The sequence below is a fragment of the Scomber scombrus genome, chromosome 22 (genome assembly GCF_963691925.1).
Source record: "Scomber scombrus chromosome 22, fScoSco1.1, whole genome shotgun sequence".
Taxonomy (NCBI): domain Eukaryota; kingdom Metazoa; phylum Chordata; class Actinopteri; order Scombriformes; family Scombridae; genus Scomber; species Scomber scombrus.
Window position 1 is genome coordinate 15,750,137 of NC_084991.1, and position 22,462 is coordinate 15,772,598.

General features: G+C 41.1%; 1 protein-coding gene across 1 annotated transcript in view; it reads right to left on the bottom strand.

Annotated features, from left to right (window-relative positions):
- magi2a (membrane associated guanylate kinase, WW and PDZ domain containing 2a) overlaps window positions 1-22,462 on the bottom strand; it is a 225,294-nt gene that overhangs the window by 22,039 nt on the left and 180,793 nt on the right. The window contains exons 10-12 of the mRNA XM_062443389.1: window positions 19,843-20,526; window positions 6,360-6,391; window positions 2,778-2,985 (exon numbers count right to left, since the gene is read on the bottom strand). Of these exons, the coding sequence (XP_062299373.1) occupies window positions 2,778-2,985; window positions 6,360-6,391; window positions 19,843-20,526 (924 nt within the window). The remainder of the gene's footprint in view (window positions 1-2,777; window positions 2,986-6,359; window positions 6,392-19,842; window positions 20,527-22,462) is intronic.

A 22,462-nucleotide genomic window follows, 5' to 3' on the forward strand; every position in this document is an offset into this window, starting at 1 on the left:
AGGGGCCAGTAGCTCGGAGGGTTGTGACTACCAGAGAGGTGACACCCGACTTCACCCACTACAGCGAGAGGGGCAAATGGAGCATTCCTAAACGCTGTCTACAACTATTCCCTGCTCAGCCTCACAAGACCCAAATTCTGACCTTTATTGAAGGGAAGGCAACACTGAATGCCACACTGCTATCTCTGTGTCCTCTGCTGAAGAGGAGGGAGAAACAATGAGAGACACAGGAAGACGAAGAAAAAGGGGTTTGATACGGAGACTTTCTGACAGCCACGTCCTCTTCAATAACAGGTGACTTACACTAACATGAACACCAGTCCTGTCTGTGAAAAGTTACAGATCTCTTGTCAGACACGGGAACCTTGGAAACTGACAAGATACTGACAAACAAAAACACAAACCAAGACTACATCCCTATTTTTAATTATGTTAATGACAACATTTAACTTCTTTAATAGCATGTAGAACCTGACTTAACATACTTTATATAAGCACAGGGCTGTAGCTACCATTGAGAAAAAGAATACATACGGTGTGTATTTGATGAGCTGATTCCACCATTTCTAGACTTGATTTGTTCACATTTGACTATATTTAGGTACCATTGAGCAGCTATGTTAAATGGTACCTGTTCAGCTATGTCTAAGGCAGGGGCCTTGGATCATATCCTCAGTATTTTTGTGGAAATTTGAGGTTTCGGCAAACTGTGGGAAGTTTATATTATACAATTAAAGACTTGGTTGGTATTTTTTGAGTACAATATTTGTAGAGTCATATGAAAATGACAATTTTTAGGTCAATAAATAAACAAGAATTGGATATTTATTCCAGGCAAAATGGAGAAGGCTATGAAGCAGCATTATAGCATTTAGACTTTCATGTTAAGTGATGAAGTTCAGAAAAAATATAAACAGTTTACAAAATTATCTTTACTGAAAAAGGAAATTAAAAATATATGTGTGTTTGTGTGTTTGTTGTGTGTTATGGTGACCTTTGACCTCATTATTTCTAAAGTCCTTCCTACAGCCCTACATGCACATATGCACATTAAAAAAGCATATATTTACTGCCCACATTCCCACAGGGGCAAAAGACCCACAATGCACTTCTATTTAATCACAAGTTTTTACATTTTACAAGTCAGAGGGCAGTATTATTACTGCCAGCAAAGCATTATGTTCCAATGGTAAGCACCAGTGAGCTGCTGTGTGGAGAATTTATTCATGAACACATCTCAGATTATGATGTGATCTGGCAGATTGTCAATGTCTAGATGTAAAGATCCTTCCTGTCAGTAAAGACACGGTCAAATCGGTCATTTTATATGTGATCATGTATATCGGCGTGTATCTAATTGTGGACACTAAAGGAGGGAAGATTAAAAGTACAGTCAGTCGTTCTGGAGAAAGATTTGATATTTGAACTAAACACCCAAACAGATACACCGCTCCCTTTGTGCTCCTTCAGAAGCTCTGCCCCACCTACAATTCATGGACGCGCATTGACAAGGCAACGACTAAAAGAGAGATATGGCGGAATCCAGAGCGATGCATCAGGTAAAGAGTCACTTCTGCTCCTCTCACAGTTTATCACAAGCGGAAAAATTGTCTCAGTCCATCCATATTCTCTGTATCTTCCCCGCTTCTCACTCGACCCGAGTTCATCGTCTCTGTCCACAGAAGCAGCCGTCTGTCAGTTTGCAGCGCCTGAAGAGGTGAGAGGACAGCGACTGGAAAAACTGCCTTCACCAGGCTGACTTACGGCAGAAATGTACTGAATGAAAATAGTTTGCATGTCGGCATCGTGGGAAGAAATCAACAGTGTTTGTATTCATTGATTCATATTGATACGGATGATGAGTTCAAAACACATATGGAGCAGGATATTTGTGTGGTTTAAACAGCTGCCTGCTCAGATTACGCTTCACTATATGCAACAGAAACAGACTCGCAGCGTAAAGAAACACGGGAGCTCTCCATGTGACTGTCTCGGATTCAATGTGGATTGATATATTTGATAAAATGGAAGCTTATCTGTTCCATGATAATAGGCCACAACCTTTCTCTCTTCGGTTTGCCGGACTTCACCCACCATTCAGCAGGTACTGTAGATGGGAGACTGTCAAGCATATCTGATGACTTCCCCTTGTCCTGTGTATGAGCATGGACTGCTGACTGGCTGAAATAGTGCTGTGTGGCTCACTCTAAGCCACTATGTTTACACACCCATTTATAGACCCAGTGATGTGTATTTACACTGGATTTTCTTTCATTACACACACAGAAGAGACAGATAGCAGACTGTGAAGTGATACTCGCTGAATTTGACCAAAAGTGTGTTGGATTAGAATATCTGACTTTACCTTTAAATGAGATAATGTGATGATAATCAGCTGCAGATGCTAATAAGGGAATAACTTTCTGGTGATTCTTTGATAGTAAGGTACTTGTGCTAAAAAAATCAGCAACAGATCTTTCAGTCTAAGAGAAGGAGGTCAGTTCATTTAAAGTTCACAACTTTAAAGTTTTCTTTGGAGCAGGAAAAGTGAGCTATAGTAATGAATCATTTTGTGTGTGTGTATGTGTGTGTGTGTGTGTGTGTGTGTGTGTGTGTGTGTGTGTGTGTGTGTGTGTGTGTGTGTGTGTGTTGAAGAGATGCTCAGAGGAGACAGAGATAGACTGATGAATATTCACTACTTCACCCTCAAATGAGGGCTCCGTCTTTCATCAGTGCTAGTGAGGAGTGTTTGTCAGAGCGCTACACCTGGTACTTACGCCTACTCTCATAGATAGCTCTGGACTTCTCATAAAGGTCATAGGGGTCTGGTTTAGCCAGGGCCAAGGCCTCGGAAGCTGAGTCTGGGACTGAGGCCCTGTGAAGATGATGGGTTGGGAAGGGGGCGCTGTGGGGGATAATGGGGGCCGACAGGCTGGTCTGAGCGGGGCTGCTCTGGCCCTGCTGGGACTCCCACTGCTCCAGCACCTGTAAAGCACAGCGGCATGAGGGATCAGTATTTCACTAACACTTTATCCACTCCTGACGCTTGGTTTGAGCTCGTTAACCACAATGACAGCACTAAAAACTGAAGCAGAGTTTACTTTAATGAGTTTTAAGGCCTAATCTGAATCGACAGCTTGCTAAACCCCACCCTCCCTAGTTACTGTCGCTATGCCTGTCAAGCATACAGTCCTAGCACTTTACAATGATAGCAGATTTATAACCCGAAATAGTATCTAGAATCTTAGTAATTGTTGAAACACTTTGTCTTTGTTTTCAGACAAAAGTAAAACAAAATCGTGCTTCTCAATTCATGATTTTATCAGCGATTGTGAGCTAGCATAAGCTAATGCTAACTTAGTTGATTGAAACGCTTTCTCCTGCTACCTTTTAATGTTTCTGGTCATTCATTTTAAAGCTGGAAATCTGTAAAAGTGTCATAAACATGTACATAATAGCTGCATACTGATATAATGCTGAAAGACTGAGACTTAAGCACCCAGGCAAAAAGTCAGCACTATTGAAAAGCATACTTGGATAAGCAGCAGAATTATAGTAGAGGTATGCTTTAATGTTTATACTTTTCAACAGTCTGCTTGACTTTTACATGAGAAAAGGATGTGAGGATGACTCATTACTGTTAAAACTGGCTAACATGACGCTAACATTACCGAATGCAAGTTTGGCTGGATTTACTGGAGTATAAATTTCTCCGAACCAAATGAAATGCATATCTATTCTTAGTCTAATGTTCTAGTTCTGGTATTTTTTTGTAACTTGTAACCTTACATAGTAATATAAAGTAGTTAGCTAAGGACATGCCCCTTGCCTGTAAACAAAACCCTCGATTATGAAGGTAGGTAGTAAATTAGCCAAGCATGGTAATGTTTAAGTGTTACTTTGGAGCAGATAAACAACAAGTTGAATACATTCATTACACTTTTGCTCCTATAAACCCTTAAAACTCTTTAAATACAGGATATTGTAGTATTTAGAGCCCCTAAAACACTGTTTCAGTTTATGGAGAGACCCTAAGCTTGACAGGCTTGCTATGCTTAGCTATGATTGGATAATCGCTGTTCAGGGGGCAGGGTTTAGCAACAGATCAATAAGAGCTAGACAGACAGGAAGCCACACAGTTAGTGAGGTTAGTAGTTGAAAAAAGCAACACAATTCTAGTCTCTATTTCACATTTAGACCACAGTGTGTACCAAGAATGAGGAAAACATATAGAGGAATGTGATAATTAGATCAATGTGTTCCTATTTCGTGAGGATGATAGCAAATGTGGTATCTTATTGTTGTGAAAAGATGCTCATATTCAAGTTATGCTCTCCTAAAATTGGCTACTGCTACTCTATTTTTACAATTAAGAAGCAAGTATGCTGACATATTCTATATCAAACCTAATTTGCATAAGTTGCATAAAAAAAAAAACATTTGGAAATGCTGTCAAGTGCTCAAAGTGACACGTGCGGTTTTGACAACACCACTCAGTCAGAGTGTCAGCCTTGATGTGTCAGATAAGCTGAGCTGCTTGAGTCACGGCACAACAGTAAGCAGATAGCCAAGATGACATGTTGACATGTCAGAAAGTATGAGAGACAAGGGGGGAACGACAAGCTTTTTGAAACTGAGACGGTGAGACTGCCTGCATATGGCACGCTTTAATATTGAGAATTACAGGGCATCTGGTTCAAGATGTACCGAGAATAATTATCAGCTTCATAAAAGTGCCGAGTCGGAATCAAAAGTCTTTCCACTCTTTGTGGTTTGGTGGTCTCCCATTGATGTGAAGCACGTCTGCACAGGCTGGGCTGCTGAGACGGGGGACCTTGTTAAGTTTAGACTACTGCATCCTGATCTCTCTTTCACTCTTTCACTGTTATTTTCTGTTTGATTAAGGCAGTGGAAGCAAGCCCACTCGCCTTTTTAAGACTGTGTTATTGAATAAAAACACCTGCGCGTGCTCCAACATTAAGAAGCTGTTACCTTCAGTATTGGCTGGATTTGACAGACAAATCTCGATAAGCTCATTTGCAAACAAAACTCTCAGGGGCTGCAGACTGAGCCTTCACTCGACTGTAGGTCGATATGACAATCCCCGTTCTTCCCTTATTAGTCAAATATCTCGATATTTCATCCTAAATCAGCATACGTCTTCCTGTAATAAATGATACCCAATTAAACTGAGACTGAACTCGGGGTTGCGGGGGGTTTAGCAGCTGGGGGACAGGGACAGGGCGGGATGTGCAGCCAACAAATGAACACTGGGGGGTAAAGAGAGAGAGAGGCTCTGCATGCTGTCTTCCACTTTGTGATGTTTAAAGCTTTTTCCCTCAGTGCTCAGAATTACAATTATTCAGAGAGAGATGGAAGAGATTGATTAAATCGTGAGGCAACAAAAATGATGAACAATGGGGGCTATTTCAGGGGGACAAGTGTCAAGGGACAAGGTTTCCTCTGCTGTTAGTTGTGATCTGAAATGGGGACAACAACTGTACCAATGAGCTGGGGTCAGGAGCTGGTCAGAGCAGCGCCAAGAGGACGTCCAGGCATGAAATGGATTACACACATAGCCGCACAAAGACAAACAAAGAAAGATGAGCAGACACACTTGTGTGCAGGCATGTGAGTGTGACAAATGCACATACAGACAAAGTGAATTTGATCTAAGAGGATGTTTGGTGGATAGAGTTTTTAGCGAGCCCAGGGAAAGCAGATGATACGCAGAGCAGAGTATTTATTGTGGAAGAAGAAGTTGAGTGCAAGTATGAGGTCTTTTGTATTAATGTGCAAAAACAGAAATAACGCTAATATGAAAGATGATCAGGGGCAAATGTAGTGCAAAAACATTTAAAAAAAAAGAGAAAACGTATGAAAACAGGATGACTGAAAATGCTAAAGGCCATGCTTAAGCAATTTGATCACAGACAGATAGCAGCACTACAGCTGTAGCGTAATTCAAATGCACTGAATGTGGACAAGGCATTGAGTCACGCTATATTGTAAATGAGGTCTCTACCTCAGTACATTTCCGAATTTAAATAAAGGTTGAATGAATGAATGAATCAGGTCTGAATCAGTCTAGTGATGTAATCAGTGCACCACTTAACCTTTTTGCCATCTGAATATCAAAGGCTAGCTGTTGTAAAAGACACAGACATATAGTGCAGTATCAGTATAGTTAGTACAGCGAGGAGGGGATTAACAGTCTTTTATAGGAGAGAAAGTGTGACAAATAAGATTAGAGTCGTTCAGATTAGCAGAAATGTACACTGCAGCCACTATAGATCTATATTAATGACTTAAAAACAGAAACTGGCACAGTCCAGGTTTTGGAGGCCGGTGCATGTTACCTGCTTAGGGGTCTTCCAGGGTGAATAGTGACCTGCAATGTTGAGAGAACAAAAAATGATTTAGACTAAAAAAAAAAGGATGACGGATGATGTGATATGAGCCAAATCTGGGAGATTTGAGAGGATAATGAAATGAAGAAAGAAAACATTTATAAACTGAAGTGCAGATAAACCAAATGAAAATGAAAGTGTGACATGGAATGATTATCTGTAAATGGTAGCAAGAACAACAAAAAGCACTCATGACTTAAACAGAAAGAAAGCAAAAGCAAACAGCAGAAAGAGACAAATTGAATCTCTGACCTCGCCAACTAATTGTGAAGGCAAAGAGAGATTGATGCATTTAGAAACAGCATGTTCTACTATGAAATGTTTTCATACTGAAATGGTGGATTTTATATGACATGATAAATTGCAATGAAAAGGCTGATGTTAAAACCAGCAATTCATCTTTTTCTATTATGAAAAGACATTTTAAATGTATCTTCCACATGGAGACCAATCTTAGCTGTTAATTAACAAGAAACAATGACTATTATTATGAAGCTGCATTAATAGACTTGTTGGCCACTTGGGGGGATGAGCTCATCACTGACATATTATCACCACCTATCTTTGATAGTCTAAGTTGATATGGTGACCTTGTCAGCAAATGCTTGTCTATTCACATCCAGCAGATACGCGGCAACATCAGCATTTATTTGAGATTGTGTTTCTGGCCACCTGGTGAATGTAAGTTCAATATTACCTCGCCTTTTAGCTCTGTTTTGCTCTCCACCAATTCTTGAAGAACATGTCTGAGTGTTTAGCTGCTAAATGCTACACCCAGTCACTAACTTGATTGTTTGCAGTAGCGTGCAGCTGCAGCTCCAAATGAGGTTGATGAGAGAGAGATGATAGTAAGATAACACAAAAAAACCCCAAATAAGTGAAAATGACCATCACCATTTCCCATAACCTTAGAGATACAGTGTATTGTCATAGAGGGCAAAAGAAACCATAACATTTTGAATTTTAATTAACGATTTTTAAAAATACTTGAGATTAATTGTCATTGCAGCTCTAATGTAGCGTGTTACAGCTAAAAACATACCTGTTAAGACAGGCTTTTGGTTAACCAGTATGCACTGGGTCAGCATTTATGTTTTTATTGTGTATTTTCTATTGTGTCTTTTCACTGTATATTGTGTGTTCAACTACTACTTCTTCATACACTATGCTTCCTTTCTTTTTCTGTCTGTTTTACGCCTTGTAAAGCACTTTGTGTCTAATTTCTATAATAAGTGCTGCACAAATCAAATTTACTAAAGGTGATCCATTTTTAATCTAAAAATGGTGAAGCCTTTTTAGGCCTGACCTCACCCATATCCAAATAAATCTTCTTTTTGTCTTCAGCAGACCTTCAATCAAATACCAGCACCCAGTAGGGCTGATTTTCTGTACCCATTGTTACCAAAACGTGTATTTGTCAATGTATCAAAGACTTGTCAGGGGCCACAGCAGTGAGAGTGAATAGGTAGTGGGAGTTGAGAAAGCTGTAACTTTCACTTAAGTGGGATCAGGATGACTGTACCGCACAATAAAATGGTTTCAGTTTGTAATACAGTGCAGCAAGGTAAAGGGCACACGTTTTCCTTTGACTTTCCCATTCATCTTGCTTTGACCTTTCAAAAGGTACGGCACACGTTTTCACTGTTTACATCATTGTTCAAGCACTACATTCATAAATCTATCTTGGATGATGAAAGGAAACAATCTGAAAAGCACAAAGGTGGAGACTGACAGACACACATACACACATGCACACACACACAGCCAATGAAGCATATGTTCCACCACTGTTTCTACTGTGAAATTCACAGGCGTGTGTAAAAAACTGCATGCTCCATCTTCCTGATTCATTTCCTCTCCTTCCTGTCTTTCAAGTGCTGCCACGGTCTCCCCTCTGGGAAACTACGAGCATATGCAAATGGGGGGATCGAATTATGGGGTGACTGCTCGAATTATGCGCCAGCCTTCCCGGCCTCGGCCTGGCACACTCCAATCACACTGTAAAAACATTTGTTTCACTGAGCCGCCAGTGGAATGGGGACAGCATGGAAATGAACAAAAACAACACAAAGAAATCTGGCTATGTTTTTCAGATTGTCAGCTTCTCCCAGTCAAAATAAGCCAAATAAGATTTTTAGAACAATTACAACAGCTTATTTTAGATAACAACACCAGTTTCACTTTCAGCTCATGCTCATGGAGCTATTCTACCAGCCTGAATGCAGCATGATAACTGAGAACAAAGACAATTTTTGCTTTACTTCCAAAAGAAGATCCATCAATAAAAAAAAAAGTTTCTGTCCTGAATACATACATCTGAGCAAGTGTGAAGGACACAGCGAGCAAAAAGATGCAAGAACAGAGCAGTCCTTGGTGAGGGCGACAGAACCTGAGCTGAGTCGGACAGACAGAAAAGGAGGGGCACGACTAGGCATCGCTGACCGGGGTGATCCGCTGGGTAGAGTCGCTGTTAACTCAGGCGTACCAGACATTTAGTTGAACGTGGGTGTCAGAGTGCCCCGTGGCTAAAAGTTGAGAAGGGGTGAGAGACAGAAAGAGGGTAAAAGGAGCTGACCGTGGTGCTGAAAGCCCATAGACTGAATACTAATCAGACTTGTCAGCTCTGTTGCACCATGCTACATCAACACTGTGGTGTCCAACTTGCACTGAGGTTCGGAGCTAACCGGTGTACTTTCCTACTGTAAGTGTCATCCTTTTCTGACGCATGCTAGACAAGTATGACACCACAAATGAGGGCAGAATACCTTACTTATTGAAGTTTCTATAATGAGCAGTCTAGCTTCCCTAAATCCATTGTGTATAATTGTGTACACTTGCAAATCTGTGCTTGAGTGCCACCCCACCCCCATCTCAGCACTGGCACAACTTCAGGTAATGATGAATGATTGGTTGGAGTCATGCCTTGTTTTCAATTTCTGCCCCAAACTCCAATTAAAGGGTTCTGAACAGGAAAGTGTTACCAGCGAGGCCTTCAGCTCTCAGGGTGCAGAGTCATGTATTTTCACTGGTTATAATAGTGCCGTCTCAGACTGTGTGGCAGCAAGCCATGAAGCCTTTACAGTGTGGCAGCTGGGAAAAAAGGGTTAACGTGAAATGATTGTGATTCAGACATCCGAAAAAATTTCAGACTTTGAAAATTAGATCAAAAAGATACAGAAAATTCAAAAGAAGGCAATAATTGAGCAGGCATGTCTCAAATAGACCCTTCATTAGATTCTTGTGCATCAGAAGAGTGTAAGAACTCAAAATTTAAGTCCCTTAAGTCCTGAGATGGTATTTGAAAAGGCTATTCATCTTGTGGGAAGAAGATATTATCTAATAAAGTATATGCTTATGCAGCCACTCAAAATAGAGAGATTCGAGTTTTACTTTCTGAAGGTCATACAACAAAACAATTACTGCTTTAGCACAGAAACATCAAAGGAAAAATCGGCAGCACATTGGACCTAACCGATGGAAGAATTACACTGATTTAGATTGATTCACGATTGACGTCATCTACAACTGATTACACAGTCCAGGAAGATGTATGAGTGATGTTTATAACGTAGCAACAAAATGGGCTGCAAATATTAAAAATGGAAATAGGAGTTGAGGTGAATCCTGAGCGCTCAGTAACAGATTGGCAAAAACCAATATTGGATTATCAACAGGGTAATATCGGCAATAGCCCCTGGCCCCAGACCCACAGGAGCCCCCCAAAGGCCCAGATTCACTGTATCCGTATTGCTGTAATGGGTTTTGTTAGGGGATCTGCACTGCTAAAGTACAACATGAACATTATTAGCCCATTTTGGGCCTGTGTCTTACAGAGGGAGTATGTGAGGAAGTCAAAAGTGCCCAACAACAAACTTTTTAAGAGGACCTCACAGACCACATCAAATAATATCTGGCATTTTGACTCATATTAAAGGACCAGTGTGTAGGATTTAGTGGCATCAAGCCAACAAAATTGAATAGCCCTTTCCTCACCCTCCGCATCCAAGCGTGTAGGAGAACCAACAATGGCTATAAAACTCTAGAGCCAATGTTTGGTTTGTCTCTCTGGGCTACTGTAGAAACATAGCAGTGCAACATAGCAAGCTCTGTGTAAAAGGACCTGCTCCCTATTTAGACATAAAGGCCTCATTCTAAGGTAACGAAAACACAACAATTCTTATTTTCAGGTGATTATACACTAATTTAAACATAATTATGAAAATTATATTCCATTTCTGTCAAGTCTGTTCTGCTACATGCCGCTAAATTCTACACACTGCACCTTTAACATTGTTTAGTGTAACTATTGACGGTTTTACAGAAATAAAGTTGTTGTTATGACTGGACAGCTGTACCAAACACATACATGTCCCAAAGCAATAACTGAACAAAATGAGAAAAAAAAAAATTCTGGTCTACACAGGCTCCATAAAAAGTCCCTCAAACTCTATATGCGCAATAAAAAACAAAAACAGTTTCAACCCATTTTCATAAATCTATTCTGCAAAGGTTATGTTGCAAAATTGTAAAAATGCTCACGTCTCCAAACAATCAAAGCATACTCTCAGCTAAATTTAGCTTAAGCTAAATTTGAATAAAACATTTACTGTGTGGGTTGAGGAAACAGCAAACACGGATACATACATTTCTAAAAGTGCACACACATCCAACCATTTGATGCACATAAGGCTGTTCATTTTGTTCATGTTCAACATTTGTTCACCCATACATGAACACAGATCTCTTTAATTTCACAATGAGAGGCTAACACTAGCCCTTCAATTATTTAAATGAGCCGATGATAACAGTAGAATGGAGCGGCGGCGTACGTGAATCTTTCAGCCCTTTATAAATATGTATCTCCATCTCATGAGGGAGCCTGGCAGCTTCGCATAACATCCGCAGCAGAAAACTGATTCTACCCACTTCTATTTGAACACTCATTGCACATTTGCCTGATGTTCTCAAAAAAAGAAGCTTTGTTGTAGCTGTGTGCAAAACAAATTATTTGCAAGGTACACGGTTGAACGTGCTTGATATTAAAGCTCAAAACAGCCCAATTCATTTAACCACGCTCATGCAATCACAGCGTAATCACAACACCATATCAACATCCCGTTGAAGCCCAAATACGAGTTGATATGTTAAAGAAGCAACCAAGGATAGCGATCTTACTCCTCCACACAGGGAAGATATTCACTGCCTAACTTTTTTCTGTGATTTCATTCTGATGGCAAACACAATCAGCCTTGTTTAACCCCTTCTCCTCTGCTATGATCGGATCTTGGCGTCTTTCCATTCATGCGCAGGGTCTTGGCTGTCTTCCCGGGGCCGACAGTACTGGATATTGATGCCTGGCGGGCAGTTCCTCCAGGTTTGGAGCCGTACACAGTGGGGACAGAGCTGTAAGTGTGAACATGGCTGACAGTCTGTGGTCTACTGGCAGAAGGCCAAACTCATCACTCTCTCTCTCTCTCTCCAGCCTCCCTTCTTTCTCTCTTTTGTTTCCAACTATTCTATCTTGCACACACACATACAATGAATCACTGTCTAGTTACACACCAATTCCCAGGAAGGTTGGAGGAGGCTCAGTGAATCAAACCCTCCCTAATTTCTTTCTCTACAAAGACCTTCACATGTGATCTGCATATACTTTAAAAGTGGCTTCTGGTCATCTTTGAGCATCTTCGCATGAGCAATCTAAAGTGAAAGGTCAAACCAAGTATGTAAAATGTACCCATGATAGTACGAGAAAAGGGAGTTTATGTAACATGTGGAGGCTTCTGTGCAGAAGGCTGCCTTGGGACGTGTGCGAAGAAGTTCAAGAAAGCGTGTGCATGCCTAAATGCCTGCCTGCCTGCCGTGTAGGTGTGCATGTGAACCTGTGTGAATCAAACCATGTGCCTCAGCATTTGTGTCGAGAGTCTGGGCGGGCAGCAGGGAGGTAGAATGCGGCATGTTAGTGGAAACTTAATGGCTGTGCGTACATGTGAACGAGCTGAAATTCTCCGCAGCTAATAACCGCCCCGTGCCTCTGATGGTGTGGCAATGAGGACACAGCCTGTTAATGGTCTAGATAGCCACTAATGATGCTGTCGGCCACACACACACACACACACACACACACACACGCAAACACATGCTGGCACAATAATTACTGGTGATGAGAGACAGAGTGCCCATTTGTTGGGCAAAAACGGCTTGGGAGTCAAACTCAAATTTAAGGGATATCATAACTATATTATGCGTGTGGGCCCTTTCAAGGTGATGGCGCTTAATTGACTGGATGGTTTGATCGTAAATTGGTTCATTTGTGGACGGTGAAGTGGCGGTCAGCTTAGCTATGAGGTTGTCATACATGCCAGGGGGAACATAAAAAACCTGTTTGGGAATGCAAACACTTTCCCAAGTTATCAACAGATGCACATATACAGAAATTCATAGTCTATCTCATTCTCTAACACACAAACACACACATAAAAAAAACTAATTGTAATAAAATTCAACTGGAAAAGACAGAGGCCAGGTGGACCAAATGGTCAGATTGCTATACAGGAAGCAATAAGCTAGCAAATAAAGCAATAAAAGCCCTTTCAGGACATTTTTCTAATATCCTTATTTATTAACACTGAATTATAATCAAGCTATATACTGTAAAAGGATAACTAATATGTTTGTTAATACTGTACATACATAAGCAGCTAGTTTGTTTAGTTGAAAAATTGCCCCAGGAGTAGATTCATGTACAGTTAGCTGTATACAGTACATATAGCTACTGAAGTGGGCCAATTTTTGTGTTTACTTCCTTTTGGACTCAAAGACAAGTGTTGATATGGGAAACTGGCTAGCAAACAGTTGCCTATTTAAACCTGTTTGCCTGTTTGTTTTTTTGGTGACCAATGACCTAAAGTTCAATATTTAGTCTCCTTTTAACTCTATTCTTGCTCTCCCATCCTGCATAATGCTCCACTATGTTCAGCAGTAAGTGGCTAACTTTGTCTGCCATGTGGTACTGGGCAGGTAGCGCTGGTAGATTGGGTTGCAGTTTTCAAAAACAGCTTCCTGCTGTGTCGGAAATGTGACTGATGAAAGCGGCAAGCATCGACTGAAAAAGTCAACTTTCGGTCCGGTAAATGAAAGCAATGAGCTGAGTGAAACAAGTATTCATGTGATACACTAAATATAAAAATATTGATTGTAGCTGCTGTAAAGCTTAATTAAAAAGCTTTAGAAGGATTGTATTGCTTGCCCTAATTATAAAGCACATTATAATAAGGACTCTCTGTTTCCTGGATGTCTACATGGCATGACTCAAATATAGATCTGCCACAATTATGATGATAAGATAGAAGTAAGTTTTGCTTTAAAAGTGCTCTTTATATCTGCAGTGCATTGTAAAAATATATTTTACACCTTAGTGCAAATGCAATCAAAGCAAACATTGTCTGTCAAAGGTTTTGTTTTTGTTTGACTGATGATAAACAATTTTGTTTTTGCATCTGTTTTTCACTTAGCCTGCAGCACCTTTGTAACAATCTCTGAAGTCTCTGCTCTGTTTGCTCTGAAAGTGAAAGAGCAGGTCTCCAGATTTCTGTCTCCTATCTGATCCTGTGGTGCATAATGTAAAAAGCTGCATTAAGCTGCCACTTTTCCTGATGGTGGTCCCTTTTGTTAATGATTATACTTACACCTCAGAATGAATGTCGCAATGATGTATTGATGCTAAAAAGTGACATACGCTTTGCGAAAAAACTCGCTGCTGCACTCTTTGGCTTTTTACTGTGTCCATGACAACACTAACAAAGACTGTAGCACACTGGCTACCTCTGTTTTTAATTCTCACTCTGTAGTTGTACTATCTTCATTTCATTATTTCTCTGCCCTCTCTTTTCTGTTTCTAAATCACTTTTGTCCAACTTCCCCCTCATTCCTGTCTCTGTACACTGTGGGACCAAAAAGCTGTGACAAAAACAGGAGGAGGTGTGTGTGTATGTGTGTGAGAAAGACCTGTAATTATTGATGAAGCTCAATCTGTGAACCTTGTCCGCCTTGCCAGTCATTTGTGGTCTCTGATACTGGACATTAGGAGGGTGTCGTCATAGCAACGGCACCATAAAATAACCGTAACAATACCATTTGATTCTGGATGTGGGAGAATTTGAAATACGTGGGAGATTGTAGGCGTAAATGCTGTCAGTCCAATCTCTTCTTGACTAGTGTGTATGTGTTCAAACTGAGACCAGATGCCAAGAGGCATATGTCTGCACGATAAAGGCAGTCATTAAAAAAAAAAAAAAATCAGTCATGTAGAAATATGCACACTTTTAAACTTGATGCTCATTCAATCCTTTGCTTCAGATTGTGTTTTCAGCAAAAGTGATGAGCTGTGTGCTCGCTCCTGAGCTGGAAAATATTTGGAGAGAGTGTGTCAGACATCCGCGCATGACAGCTGTTTGGTGATGGATGTTAGTCGGTTGCCTCTCTCTCTATTACACTGGCTAGTGGTGCAAACCCCCAGCGAAACAGCCAGTTCAATTAGATCGTGAAGCCATAGCTCAGTGGTCACTGAAGGAGCCAGCCAAATTGTGGTGCGCTAAGAGGCAGCATGGTGACAGTTCTATTACGATGGGTAACAGCTCGCCTAAACACTTGGAGCTACCTTCCCTGAGGAAGTTGGGTGGCTAACGAGAATCAGCAGCACCTCAGATCTCACAGTAGGTGCTGGGATACAGTTTGTACTATACAGATAGGACTGCAGCTTCAAAGGAAAGAATGAAAGAACGTCTGCACAGTTTGTACTTGCAGAAATACAAATGTTAACCATCACATTACATTAAATTAGATGAAAATATTTACTTTGGTATTACATCAGTTTTCATGGTAGATTCACTGATGAAATCTGTATAGCTGCATGTAACTGTAAATAAACTAATTTCACAGACCTTGCTACTCTGTCTTGTTTTAACCTGACGCACAAGTATTCCAATGTGCATGTATGCTGTGCCTGTCTAAATGGCAATGAAGTCTTTCAAATCTTGAAATGAAACTGATCAAATGTGGATACTGATTTTAAAGTCACATTGATTTTTATTGTAGATTTGCCACAAAACAACTTCACGGTCAGAACTCTGCTGAAATAAATGATCACAGCTTATTGCCATGGGGTTACACATGGACCATTCAGGTACTTGTAGGGTACAGGTAGCTATTAAGTTGATTATTTTCTTAATTAATTAGATTGTTCAGTCAACCATGAAGCACAACATTGTGACCGGAGACCTTTGGTGTATGTCTGAATCTCTCTCCCCTCACTTCCTGTCTTCTCTCTACTCTTACATGTCTGTCATAAAAACTTAAAAAATGCCCAAAATATATTTAAGTAGAAACACGCTCATCACCAAGTATCTTCTTGCAACCACTTGTCATAAGCTGCATGTCTATAAATTGTGCACACTTCGATTGTAGATTGATTTTCCTTCTCAAATAGTGTCATTTGACTAATTTTAAGAGCCTCACAGAAGCAAAACTATAATATTTTCCAAGAAAGAAGCAAATCAGACAAACACATGGACACATAAATTTGAGCATCAGAATTATTATTTTCTTCTCATACCCATACTAATGACTCACTATGTTCATTTGGCAAACCCTTCTGGGTATCCTGACCCCAAGTTGGGATCTAACTTTTAAATCGTAGCATAAAAACAGCATCTGAACTTGCATTAGAATAAAGCTAACATCGCAAGAGTCTTACAATAATAACATCATCTCTTCCAGATTAAATATCCATATATATGTGGTCTGCTTTGTCCCACTTCTCTTTGTTTATCTCCATCACAAAGAAAGTTACCATTTTGTCCCAGGAGGGCCTCAAGTCTCATCTTAACGAGCTTAACTTCTGGCAGTGTTTTGGTGGTTACATGTCAAAAATCTTTCCAAGGATCTACAATGTTCACAATCTCAGCCAACAGGGATATTTGGTGTTCTGGCAATATGTCTCAGTGTTACTCATTTCCACACATATGTGTGCCATATGCAGTCATGCTACTGTAAGAACAGGCTGGGTGGCACTGATGTTTTTTTTTTTCTACCTCTTGCACCCACAGCTTGTCATGTCACAGGAAATCAACACAAACAGATGCGACAGAGCACCCTGACGTATTGTTGTGTAGTGAAGCTAAGCCATATCCAGATTTGGAATAATGAGATGAAAAATAGCATGTAAATAAGGCTGCCATTATCTCTATGGGCCAACAGGCATCACACAGGACCACTTGTTTCGACCTTCTAAAGCTCTGCCTTGAGTGAGGAACCCGGACAGATGGCGGGAGCGCTTCGCTGTTAGCTTCCTTTGCAGATGGGAGAGCGTGTTTTTATGTTTGTGTGTGTGGAGTGCTTTGACAGATCAGAGATTTTTGAGGTGGTGGTTCAAAATGTCTGACCCCCTCGTCCTCAATTTTCTAGCAAGCTAATAGCTTCCCTCTTATTCTCCTCTTCCTGTTTGTTGGCTCTCTGCTCACTCACAGAGACACGGGCAGCCTAATAAAGAAATAAATGTCAATAAATCTATTCAGAGGACACCGCTGACCTTTGTGGATGAGTCTCAGTGGTGTCTGTGGCACTAAGCAGTTGGCATTATGATTGGTATGTGACATTACACAACACCAAGAGGCAAAATACAAAACTACAAATTGGTTTCACACAAAAGCAAAAGCAGTATTTAGATTTCCTGTCCAGCTGGTTGAGTTTCGAGCTTGCACCATGAATGACTGTGAGTACTGAAGTTCACGTGCTAGCACTTACAGGATGCCAAGATACATAAAGGACAAGTGAGCTCAGAGAGGGAAATCATTTAACAACAAGGTTCCAGAGACAAATCCTATCTGCTTTGTTGATGAAGAGCTGCTTTTCCTGTTTCTAGATTTAATTAAAATCTAACGGTTTAATCTTCAACGTCTGAGCTTTAGCTGAGTCATTGCTGACAAATGCACTACCTTCACAATTCAATAAGAGGACAAGCTTGCAGGCAGATCTGAGCAGGCTTACACACAATGTATACTGGGGCATTTAGGAAAGGCATGACCATGAATCTTTCCTCTTCTCCTTTCAATGCCAAAGACATCGCCATTAGATCTGTCCAAAGTTTTCTGCCATTTCCAACAAGGTGAAAGCAGATGTTTCTACACACTTCACAATCTCCTCCCAACATAACACACACACTCTCACTGAGAAGAAAACAGTCGGCTACCTGTTGATTCTGCAAATAACCCTGTGTGTGGCAGAGTGCAGTGCATAATTATGATTGTTGGAGTGCAACACATTTTGAAAAACAGAGGGTAGAAAGCACTTCAGAGCCATTTGCAGTCTACCAGTATTTTGTGGAAAGACTGTGCTACTTTTGACACGCTTTAATTCGGGGGCTTTTATTTGTAGCTGAAAAAACAAGGTAAAATTTGCCAATTTGCCATGAATATGAAACTCACATGGTTAAAAAAAAGTAATAAAAAAAGTGACTTTAAAAATAATTCTGCACTGCAAAAGGCATGCACTTAACTTAATTTAATTGGTTGACCACTTGGACAAATGGTTTAGTGTGCAGAGTGGCATCTATTTAAAAAAAAAAGTATTTATTACATTTTTAAACAAAGGGAATATACAAGTACAAATGCAGCAAGTCAAACTATACATCATAAATTGTAGGTATTATCATATAAGCTTAGACTCTATATCACAGTTCCATGAGTGATAATTGATCCAAAAAATAGGAAGGAGCCCTTATGCCCTTATGTCCCCCTTATGTCAGGAACAGACAGGAAACTGAACCCCTTAACAAGTCTAAAGAATAGGCCACACAACTAAATGGATTTATTTCATAAATCTTATCTTCTCAAGTTTGATATAGTTAAAAACATGAACAATCCAAAGCCTGTGAGAAGTGGGTGCAGAAGATTTCCATTTCAGCAGGATTAATCGTCTTGGCTAGCAAGGTGAGTCTTAAAAAGTTGGACCTTTGTAAAATGAGAGTGATGAATAATTTTGCATTCTAAGAGCCACAGATGAAGATGTATGCACTCTGTTAAGAGCTTTTATCTAGAGCTCTTCAGTAATTTCCTCCCAAAGGTCACTCTCCCAGCCTGAAGGGAAATGCAGTTCGTATCTATGTAAACGTCCCATCTTTAAAATGGTGATAAACGGTTAATTAGCAGAGTGGTTAGTTAGCAACAGTATGGCTAACAAAAGTCTACTCACCCTATACGGTCTGTAACAGATTTAGTTTTTCGACAGACATTATGGCAACAAAGTCTGAAGCTGCGGTTGGTTCTGAAAATTTATGTGAGATCCCGTTTAAGGTAAACCCTGAGTGTCGCCGGGTGGAGAAAGCCCCCTTTAGAGTTCAGGAGAGGAGCATAGCTGGTGTTTTACTTACCTGAATGCCACTCTGCTTCATAGAAACAGACCATGTTATAAGAGATAATAGTCTTTGTTTGTCAGAGGACTAGGACTAACCCTATTTGCAGAATCTGGTTTCAGATGTAAAACTAGTGAACTCTGACCATAAATGGACGAGGTGGTTGGCAATCTTTCAGTTTTGTTCGTAAGCAACAGGCATTATCAAATATGGACTTGTCCTCCAGAGTAGGGCCCTCTGTGCCTTCTGGGATGCCTGTCACACTTGCTGTCCAACTGCTTGAGTTGAGTAGCCACTGCGGATTTCAGCTTGGTTACATGGATGCTGTGGTCAGTGGACACCTGTTCCAGCTCTTGTATAGTTTCCCCCTGGGGGTCAATCCTCTATTGTATTGAGTCAATCCAGCTCTTCAGCTCCTCTTTAATGGTAGTATACAAATCACCATTGGCATCCCGCATCAGTAGTGAGGCACGGTCAGGTTGTAGTACCGGTTTGTGGTCTACTATCCTGGAGTCTATTTCACGATTTTACTACGTTTTGTATGTAAAACCTACCAAAGTATTAATTTATCTCAGGTTAAAAGTTGTCCAACGAACACTTAACAGTAAAATGAGGCACAACTGTGCAGAATATAGGTACATTTAAGTCATCAGATTTGTTGGAGCACAGGGAGACACATCCTACCTCCTAAACATACCAGAGGTCCCCCCATGGAGCTCCATGGAGTGGCATCTACTTAAGTGAAGTGAAGTAAAGCTGTTTTTCTCGCCCCAAGTACAGACAAGAGGAACTTGAGCACTTGAAGTTGTACATCAGTCAGCTGTTGTTGTGCACTGCAGGACTATAAAACATTCTTTGGACTAGACCACACACACAGACACACTCGGCTACAACAGTAAAAGGTGACAGAGATGAATAGGCAGACAGATACGCAGCTAGAAAGACATATGGCGGAAGGATTCAAGCGTGTTTGCTGAGCCAGCAATCTTCCACGCCATCCCTACCTGCAGCCATTGGTCTTACCTGTTCCGCTTCTCTGAACCACCAAGCAGGTCTCAGCTCCCACGGCACACTCCTTGAGGAGCTCCACCACCTGGCTATGTGTGAATCCCTGCACAGGCTGCTTGTTAATCTCCACTATCAGGTCGCCCTCGCACAGGCCTGGACAGCCTTGAGGTTCCAAGACTTGCTTGACTCGCTGGCCCGTGGCACTGTCCGCGATCGTGAAGCCGAAACCATCCATACCCTTCACCATGGTCAGGGTCAGCAGCTCCCCCTGTGTTGCCCCTGATGACGCCATAGAGATGCTGTCAGGGGGCGTTGTGCCGGTGGTGGGAGGAAGCGAGCCGTCTAAGTGGGTGTCACCGGGGTGAGGGGGGAGCAGCTGCTGCTGGGCGTTAACCTGGTCCTGACTGGGGTCCGTCACAAAGCGTGCCGTGCGGGAAATGTAGTCCAGATAATTGTCATAGCCCGTCCTGCCATTCACCATGATGGGCCGCTGCTCCATAATGCCCAGTGGGGAAATGATGGTGGTAGTGGTGGTGTTGTTGGCATTGGCAGCTTCCTCTGGGTCGTAGGGCAACGGGTAGCCGCGGCACAAGACGAGTGTCACACTTTGGCCGATCGGCACCGACTGGAAGAGTTTGACCACATCGGCGTGGGTGGTACCCAGGACACACACATCATTGATGTAGACAATGACATCACCTGCAGCAGTGAGAGAGGGACAGATAGAAAGATAATGGTCAGGTATAATGGCTGTAGCACTGGAGTTAAATGAACCTTCATGTTTCCGTTACGGAAGTATCTCACTTAAAATTTGTAATGCAAATTACACAAAATCCAGCCCTACAATAAACTTGCTAAATAGTATGCTTTGTGCTTCAGTCCATTTATCTAAACAGAGGTTAGTTTGGTATTTAAGTAATTAAGACTGGAAAAATGAAAGGGAGGGAGGAATGGGAGGAATGAAATAATCCCTGATAAAGGTCCATGACCGAAATCAAATCAGGTATGTCGTGATTATATGGCATGCTTTCTTATCCACTAAGCTACACAGATGCCCTATGGTAGATAGAGATGTTAATGAAATAGCACTGTCTATTTAATATTAATGCTTTTAACAGGCTTTAATGAACACCATTTCCCACCAACCCAACAGACCACTGTAACTTAACTTGCAAGCCAACAGTGTGATAGATCTAAGCCAGTGACTGTGCTATGATTGGAAAGGATTAAACATGACATGACAAAGCACAGTTGGAAAGATGACGATATAATAATAAGTGTTGGTGGATTGGGGATAAAGGAGAAACTGTTAAAACACTATATAATAAACATGATTCCCTGCTGGAAAACCCTTATGGGATGTGTAGTTAAAATGCTAACACATTAATTGTTGTTAAAATTACAAAGACTTCCAATTATAATATAACAGCAATTGCAAGATGGAAGACACTCTAGATACTAGAATATAGACAGAAAAGCCCTGGTACATGAATTACTTCTTTAGAGTGGCGGACTAAAGAAACCCTCAATGAGATATTGCATTGAGCTAGAAAAACTAGTGAAACAGCGGCTAGCCTTTAAGAGATGTCAGGGCTTCGAGTCTTTACAGCTGTTATAATACTCAATCAGCTGTACAGTACATCAGCACTGGTCTCTCCCTGCATTGCCCTCACAGCCATAAACCATTTCTGCAGATAAAATTACCACTGATACTATCTTATCTTCCTTTCAAGTGTAAAACAGTGCAGATGACAAGTGGCTAAAATATTTGCCTTCTATGGGGCCAAGTGCTGTTATTCACTGCCTGTAATAGACTATAGTGCAGATAAAACCAAGCTGGCAATTAAATGTTCCCACACAAAAGTGCTCCACATCCAGGCTTATCTTTGTCTCAAAAAATATTACTAAATATAGCGTTTTGTGCTGCACTGTGCTGGCACCAAGCAAGTTTTTGAAACACTGGGCAACACAAGGCACAATCCATATTAAAGTCTGACAAACAGCATTACCTACGTTGATAATGAAAACAATTGTTTTCTAATTGCAGGCGTAATTGTCAGGCTTATTAGAGAGAGGGCATGGTGAGTGTTGCAGAGAGAGAGAAAGTGAATAGCAAAAGATGTTTCGTGATTAATAAGCAAAGCATGTGCTTAGTGATTGGCCCTCACCTTGCTAACCACAAGTTTCATCCTGCCCAATTCTCTTGAAACGTGAGCGGGAGACTGTAATACACTAATGGTTGGGTCAATGACATTTTTCTAAAACAACATGGCAATTCATATTGATTTCCTGGATTGACTGGTGAAGTGGATTCGGGCCCCCTGACCCCTTTGAGTGACAGCAGCTGAGGTAAATGGGAGTTAAGATATCACCGAAATGTTCTCTCTCTCTCTCTCTCTCTCTCGTTGTAAACTGTGTTACGGACAGACACTTTCCAAGTTTTAACGCTTCACCAGTATTGACAGAGCGAGTTCACACCTTGGGGCAACGTGACGTGAGGGACTTTTTAATTAATCTGGGTAAACGCAGGCGACATTTGCCTTGAGCACCGTTGTCAGAATCAATAGTTGAGCACACTGGCAGAAAACAAATGATGGTGTCGTGACCTGGTAGCCCTCGCTGTGACCGCAGATCT